The sequence below is a fragment of the Heloderma suspectum genome, chromosome W (assembly GCF_057233095.1).
Source record: "Heloderma suspectum isolate Gila_16-S chromosome W, 16-S_ref, whole genome shotgun sequence".
NCBI lineage: Eukaryota > Metazoa > Chordata > Lepidosauria > Squamata > Helodermatidae > Heloderma > Heloderma suspectum.
In genome coordinates, this window is record NC_139475.1 from 1,925,994 (window position 1) to 1,934,046 (window position 8,053).

The window sequence follows — 8,053 nt, forward strand, 5'->3', positions numbered from 1 at the left end:
GCGTTCCGCGGCCGGCCAGAGCGGAAGGGGCGTGGGCTCCAGGGGTAGGGGGCGGGACATGGAGCCTTGATTGGCCCGGCGCTGGCGGCGCAGGCGCACTACGGCGGTCCAAGATGGCGGCGCTGGCGGCGGCGCCGGCTGAAGCGAGCGTCGCTGCAGCGCCGGCCGGGGAGGAGGCCGAGCCAGCGCCGCCTCCGCCGCCGACCGCGACGGCTGTGGCTCGGCCGGCGCGGCTGCCGCTCTCGCGGGTGAAGGCGCTGGTCAAGGCCGACCCGGACGTCACCCTGGCCAGCCAGGAGGCCGTCTTCGCCATCGCGCGCGCGGCGGTGAGCGACTGAGTCTGCGCGAGGGAGGGGGCGGGGCCGCGCGGGCTGCCTGGCCAATCAGCAGGCCGCCCTCCCGCGGGCGGTGAAGCGAAAACGCGAGGGAAGGAGAGAGGCGTGGCTCGTGCGGTCGGTCTAGCCAATCAGAAGGCTGCCTTGAGCCTGGCGCGCGCGCTGCGGCGAGGAAAGTGAGCTGGGGGGCGTGGCCGCGCGGGAAGTCTGGCCAATCAGGTGCCCGCCGCCTTCCTCTGGCGCGCGCTGCGGGCAGGCCGGTGGGTGAGCTAGGGGCGTGGCCGAGGGAGGCTTCTTTTGCCGCCACTAGGGGCGCTCGTTGGCAATTATTATTATTACTGTTAGCAATATTATCAGCATTGTTATTATTAGCAATACTTAATTGGAAACGTGATTATTCCAGCATCCCTCTTAGGGCGGGGGGGGGGGTAGCTTTCCTAGGCCAGCCCAGAGTAATGTGCAGGCTTTTAAGTTCTCCAGAACTCTTCATCAGTCAACAGGGTAAATGAAGCCAAAAGGTATGTTTGCAGTAAAAGTTAACCTGTAGCTATGATTATTATTGTTAGCAGCAGTAACAGTGTTTAATTTTAACAAAATAAACGTTAGTCGAAGTTACATCAAGGCGCAGTACCATTATCAGGCCACCCAAAATAGCGTGCAAGCTTTTGAGTTCAGCAGAACTCTTCATCAGGCAAAACAAAGCCAAGAGGTATATTTGTGATAAAATAAAGTTAACCTGTCAATGTTATTAGCAGCAGCAGCAATATTTAATTTTAATAAACGTTATTCAAAATTACATGATAGGGTAATACCCTTATTAGGCCACCCAGAATAGTGTGCGAGCTTCTGAGTTTTCAAGAACTCATTGCGTAACTTGGTAACGAAAGCCAAAGGTGGGGCTGGGGAGAAATCCAACTGATTCTGAAGCCATGGGAATGTTGCATTTAATCACAGCCTTAAGATGGAATGTGGTAGGAGGCTGCAGACGTTCAGATCAGGATCTGTCCGGTTTCACCTAGGACTAATGGGATGAAGAAACATACAGTGGTTGAACCCCCGTTTCTGAAAATCTAAATATTGAATGGTTACTTGTTGTTGTTGTTCTTCTTCAGTCGTTAAGTCGTGTCCGACTCTTCGTGACCCCATGGACCATAGCACGCCAGGCCTTCCTGCCCTCCGCTTTCTCCTGGAGCGATGGTTACATAGATCTGCCTAATAAATGCATAATTTATTATCCGGACCAGCAGCAAGATTTATCGTTACAAAATAAAAACATGTAGTTATTTTTATTTATGGCAATATGACAGAACTAATATTAATGTTGTTAATAGAAATAATACTAAACGTACAAAGGGAACTGTGTGGTTGATCTACCGTTACCAGCAGCGTTAAGGAGGTAGAATCATAGAATAGTAGGTTTGGAAGGGGCCTGTAAGACTGTCGATAGCAAGGTCTTGTTGATAAGCTGCCTCCCCCCTTCAGTCTTCCAACTCTCTGTCCCCCCACAGGAGCTGTTTGTGGAGACTATCGCAAAAGATGCCTTCGTCTACGCCCAACAAGGGAAACGGAAGACACTCCAAAGAAAGGACCTGGGTAAGGGTGTCAATTCTCCTCCGCATTGCCTGTAATGCTGCTACCAAACAAACGGATAATGCAGCCTGGCTGAGTGGCAGTGGTTTAGCATGGGGGGAGGGGGGCAACTCGTGGCCCTCCAGATGTTTTGGCCCACAACTCCCATCAGCCCTACTTAGCATAGTCAGTGGTGAGGGATGATGGAAGTTGTAAGCCAAAACATCTGGAGAGCCACAAGTTGCCCATGCCTACTTTAGCATAAAGCAGAATGCCTTCACACACCAGACGCTGCCCAGCAGCCCTTTGCATCTCCTGCTAAAGCCAGAGGCGGCTTCAGCTCCTGGAACCGGTATCTCCAGTTGCTTTTCCGCCCGCTCCCTCACCTGCTGTATGGCAGTGCAGCCTCTGGGTTATGTGGGGGACAACTCAGCCTGCTCCAGCTGAGTGAATACAGTGGGCCTTACTTCTGTGTAAACCACTTATTTATTTACCTATGGAATTTCTTAGAATGTAATCCTATGCAGATTTAGACCGAAAAAAGTCCTAGAACTCCCAGCATTCCCCAGCCTGGACTTTTTTCTGTCTGAACTTGCATAGGATTGCACCCTTCATCACCTTTCTCTTTAAAAAGACCCAAGGCAGCCTGGAACAAAAATGTGCTTATTCTGTCCACAAGCAGTCTAGGCTATCAGTGGCTACTCGTCCTGTTGTCTCTGTGCTACCTCCAGCATTAGAGGCAGTCTGTCAGTACCAGTTCCTGGGGAAGATGAGCGGGAGGGTGTGGCAATCCCCTCACGTCCTGCTTGTGGGCTTCCCATTGGGCCATTTGGTCGGCCACAGTGAGAGCAGGACGCTGGACTAAGGAGGCCTTTGGTCTGATCCAGCACGGCTCTCTTTATGTTCTTATGTAGCAGAAACTTTTGTGGACTTTATTTACAAGGCTGGTATATGCCTCTCCAGCAGTTGGCCAGTGTGAAACCCTAATGTCACCGTAACAGTCCTGGAAATTGGGATTTCTGATTTCTTTTCATTCCTTCCCCACACCAGTACCACTTGTAATTGTATTTATCTTTTTACTTTTTGGATTGGTGTCCTTACTGCAGACAACGCCATTGAAGCGATAGACGAGTTTGCGTTTCTGGAAGGTAAGATTCCAGTCTTTGTGAACCACGTCTTTGTCTTGTTAGAAACAATAAACAGTTCTTCTATAAGGTTGAACTCCAGATCAGTGAAAACTTAAGATGGAGAACATTTCTCCTTAAGCAAGAAAGTCCCCAAACTGTGTGGGCATAGAATCTTTCTTCCTGATGTGTAATGATAACTAGGCAAGGTTTGTTTTTTTATATGTAGCCAGAAGCGTTCAGAAATGGCGTCTCCCACCTGCAGTCTGAACTGATACAGTCCTCACTTGGGACTCTACCACCTCATTCTGCACTTTGAATGGTTCCCGGCCTAACATAAATCTATTCAAACGCTTAGCTTCTTGGTTCCAAAAGTGCCCGACTTATTCGTGGCCTGCGTGCTCCTCTCTTTCAACTGTCTCAGAGGTTTCCTTTCTTTGTGCGGTGGGGATCTAGGTACTCTGGACTGAATGGATTGAAGAGGAATTTCTGGAAGGAAAGAGAAAGCCAAGCTGTGCAAGTCAACCCCAAAGGCGCAAAAGGAGACTCTCCTGCGGAGACAGAGAAGTTTACTCTGCCCTGCCAGGCCTGCTGCATTTGAAACAGCACTGAAATGTGGGCTCTGCTCCATGTTGCTTTGTATATACCACAGCCTTATTTTTTTTTTATAAAGTCTGCATATTTCTAGTTCTTTAAATACATGCACCTTTCCCCATGCCTGTTTTCTAATACCGATGTTGTTCTATGGCATCTTGGCCACTCTAAACTCTGGTTGCTGTAAAATGGGTAGGGCACCTCAGGCTCGTGGAATCCAGCCCTCTCCCCTGTCCACCAGTTGTTGGGTGGTTTCCCAGACTTTTGTGCAGTTTTTTTCCACCATTTTAAAAGGTTGAGATGTCTCTCCTAGAGCTGAGTGACTGCCGGTAAGAGCTTTCAGCTATAATATGCTGGTATTTTTGGCCCTGCCTCTTTTGCCTTTGGCACCGCCCACCTCTGGAATGTGGCCCTCGAGAGCTGCTCTGAAATGGAATTCAGCCCTCGGGTTGAAAGAGGTTCAGCACCCCTGCTCTAAAACCCAGTCATGGGAATTACACACGCTGTGCTCTGGTGGTGGTAACTCCGCTCTTGGTAAGTGAACATGGAGGATGTCATCTTTGCATGTCTAGGACCTCACGCTCCCTGGTTCATTCTTTCTCACCTGACCACTCATTGCTGGGTGACAGCAAATAATATTTCCTGGTCATTTTTCCTTGGCTCCGCTTGTACGAAAAGCTGGCCTCTACAGCATTTGGCCAGGGCTCTTGGCTCTGTGGGCAGGTGGGGAAATGAATTGTCCAGTTTTGGTCCTTTGTGGGGAGGAGAGAATCCACCTGTCCTTCCCTTAAGCCCTGTCCGAAGCTAGCCCCGCACCGAGTCAGGCTGTTGGCCTGGTATTGCCTCTCCTGACTGGCAGCAGCTTGCCAAGGCTCCGGATGGAGAGAGGCCGAGAGATCTTTTTAACTAGAGATGCCCAGAATGGAATCTGGGCTCTTCAACACAGAGATTATGTCCTTTCCCAGTGAACAGGGCCTTGCTTTGTGTCTAATTTTATGTGCAGCTGATCTTAAAGGAGGGGTGGATATTTCAATACAATTAAAAGCTGGCTGGGGAATACTGGGAGTTGTAGTCCAAACATGTATGGAAGGCACCATGCCAACTCCAAAGTCCATTTCTTGTCCCCTCTTAATCCACACACTATCCTGGCCTCTTTGCACTCTGGCAGAAGGGCGGAGTCAAACACCCATTGCTGCTGTTGTTATATTCATTTATACCCCACCTTTTTCCCCAGTACTGGGACACAAGGCGGCTTACAAAAATTAGAACATATACAGTTAAAACATATGAAAATACACAAAAGTTAAAATATAAATTAAACAATGTAATTAAAATTATTTTAAGACGTTAAAACAGCATTTCAAAACAACATTTTAGCAGCTTACCCCCAGGTGCCAACTATGTCCCAAAGGCCTGCTGGAAGAAGAATGTTTTAGCCTGCCTCCGGAAACACATCAAGGAGGGAGCCGTCCTAGCCTCCCTGGGAAGGGTGTTCCACAGCTGTGGGGCAGCCACCGAGAAGGGCCTCTCCCGGCTTCCCACCAAACGTGCCCGTGACAGTGGTGGGACTGCGAGAAGGGCCTCCCCAGAAGATCTCAGGGCACGGGCAGGTTCATAAGGGAGGTTACGGTCTTTCAGATAACCTGGACCAGAGCCATATAGGGCTTTATAGGTCATAGCCAGCACTTTGAATTGTGCCCGGAAACAGACTGGGAGCCAGTGAAGCTGTTTTAACGAGGGGGTTGTACGCAGGTAGGGACAGAGGTTGGTCAGGGCCTTGCAGCTCTGGAACGATGACGTCAGCACCCTTCTGAATTTCACACCATCCACAGGAAGCCCCCAAATCCTTTGCTTTGCTCTGCCTAAACGTGGGGAGCGAATTCACCCTAAAGGGGGTTGGGAGTGTTAACTACTTTGGGCCACAAGTCTGGCACTTCGCAACAAGTGACTAATGGAAGCCAATGGGGAGACCTGGTCTCCCTGGAGCAATTAGACGCCAATGAGTTTCTGACGGGAGCGCTTTGCCTTTTGGCGGTTTGCAAGAGGGGTGTTTGTACTATTGTGTGGAAAGGCCCTGCGATTCAGTGGTACTTGAGGGACATTTTTACGCATCATCCCAGCTGCATCACTTGTTCAGTGCAGGATTGCTATGGAAGCCAGTTGTCAGCTCACCAAAGTTCTCTGAATTCCACCTAGGTGTTCGTTCCAACCTGAGTCCGTATCAAACTGCGAGCTTTTTTTTCCTGTTCACATCAAAATCCATGCAGATTTTCATGGAGATTTTTCCAAATGCACCCATCTGTTGTGCATATCTCTGAAATGCATGCATTCGTCCTCCATGGATGAAAGCGTGTTTGTGCACATTTTTTGAAAGTACGCGTCTTTTTAAAGTGCCTGTGCTGCCGAATGCCTTTTGGGGGGTCTGCGAATCACATTGCAAGCTCAGAAATGTACAGACTTCAACCTCAGCTCATGTCTGAGTCTGTGTTCAGTCCAGAAGGTGCAAACTGAGTAAATCTTGATCAAAAACAAACTGAAAGGAATTTCTCATACATCCCCACTCCGCATACGTTCCCATCCATTCGAAACACATCCCTGCTGGCTTCTTTACTCCTCAAGCCTCTGGAATCGTTTGCCTGCGACCCAATCCTGTATCTGTTTCTTCAGACGTGTCTCTTGGAATTTCATTTATTTATTTATTTGCCTGCTTATCCCCCCCGCCCCCCAGTAACAAAGTTCTCTGGGTGGCTTACAATAAACAGAAACAAATACAGCAGGTAAAGTAATGCCATAAAATGAAAAGCAACATAAAGACGACCTCAAAGCAAAAACTCACAGCAACCCCGCAGATTAAACCCAACTGCTTTTAAAATGGAGAAGCATACATGAACAGAAAGGTTTTTGCCTGGCGCCAAAAAGACTGCAGGGATAGTGTCAACTGGATCAAACTCTCTGGAAAGGCTGTTCCAAAATGGAGGTGCCAGTACTGAAAAGGCCTTGTCCTTTCCTCAGTTTGGGCACTCGGAGCTGAACTGCTGAAGATCAGACAGTTCAGGTAGGTCAATATGGGAGAGGGCTGTTTTTCAGGTGACCTGGTTCCAATCTGTTGAAGGTGCGGGAGTAGGGAACAGATGGCCTTCCAGTCACTTTGGGGCTGTCATCAGCCCCAACCATTGGCCATGCTGCCTGGGGTTGACGGAATTGTAGTCCAACAGCATCTAGAGAGCCCTAGGTTCCCCCACATCTGGTTTAGAGCTTTAAAGGTTGAAACCAGCCCTTTAAATTGGACCCGGAAACGGACCAGCAAATGCAACTGACAAAGCACCTCTGAATTCACGGGGACTTACTCCCAAGTACGTTTGCTTCGGATCGCTGCTTCAAGAGGGTCAAAATCCTGTTTTGCCACGCTTTTAGGGTTTTCGTCTTCACTTTTGGGGTTATCAAAGAGCCTAAAAAGGGATCCTGGCCCAAGAGAAGAAAAACCGGCAAAAAACGTTTGGGTTTGTTTTTGAAGAGCAGTGCTCGAAAGCTGTAATCCCATTTCAAAGGGTCCACTTCAAAGAGGCTCCCAGGCGGACTTTGCAACTGACTCTGTTCCCAAGCGATGCCACAAAGGCCTCCTGGGGAGAAGGAGACCCCTGTCTCCTGAACAAGGCTTTGAAGTGTGGCCGGCTGCCTCTCTCCAGACACATCACCCCAGCTCAGGTGCCTTGCAGGATGCTCTCTCCAGAGCTGACATTGGCTCCCCATTTGGCTACCTGGCTCCGGTCACCTCTGGCGATATAAATATCCAGGGGCTGGATTATCCAGAGCCCATTCTCCAGCTTCGAGGATGCTGTCATTTTCCTGGCTCGTCTGTCTCTCTGGCTTTGTCAGTAAGTCCCTTCTTGTCTTTTGCTTGGCCTTCTGGATCTGTGGCCAGCTGGAGAGGGATGGTTTCGCAAGTGACGCAGGCGCACAGGGCAGGTCAACACAGGTTTGAAATGGCTCCCGCTTTCTGCTCGATGCCAGTTTTGCTGCTTGAATCCAGTGGGGCAGCTAGGGCAGGATGGCGGGGCTGAAATCTGGGGCCCTAGAGCCCCCCAAAAGGCCCACCGAAAGAGCACCAGGGCCGCCATCCAGCAGGGCGGATGCTGGTTGCTGGAGCATCCTTATTTTTTTTTAAAGACGTTTTGTATTCAGGGGGCAGCTAGCTAGGCGTGTGCATGATCAGAGATGCTCCTTGCATCAGGTTTACTTTTAAATATGCATATTATCCTTTTCTATAACAAAATGGTGCTTATGCCCAAGCCAATGCATTTGGCATCAGGTCGGCAGAAGCAAACGCCATCGTATTCACCTGTTGCCATATTGGTGCTCTTAGGTGACTCTTAAATCAGCCGCTGCTCTCCCTTTTAGCAATCTGTGTTACATTTTTGTTACTACTTACCT

The 8,053-nt window shown here is 49.5% G+C and overlaps 1 protein-coding gene across 1 annotated transcript; it reads left to right on the forward strand.

The window, feature by feature from the left end:
* The first annotated feature begins 95 nt into the window (after positions 1-95).
* Positions 96-6,146, forward strand: LOC146333929 (DNA polymerase epsilon subunit 4-like). Its single transcript, XM_084825187.1, has 4 exons — positions 96-326; positions 1,844-1,928; positions 3,011-3,052; positions 3,485-6,146. Exons 1-4 carry the CDS (start codon positions 114-116, stop codon positions 3,496-3,498), a joined length of 354 nt encoding a protein of 117 aa, XP_084681313.1. The 5' UTR covers positions 96-113; the 3' UTR covers positions 3,499-6,146.
* Positions 6,147-8,053: the final 1,907 nt, after the last annotated feature.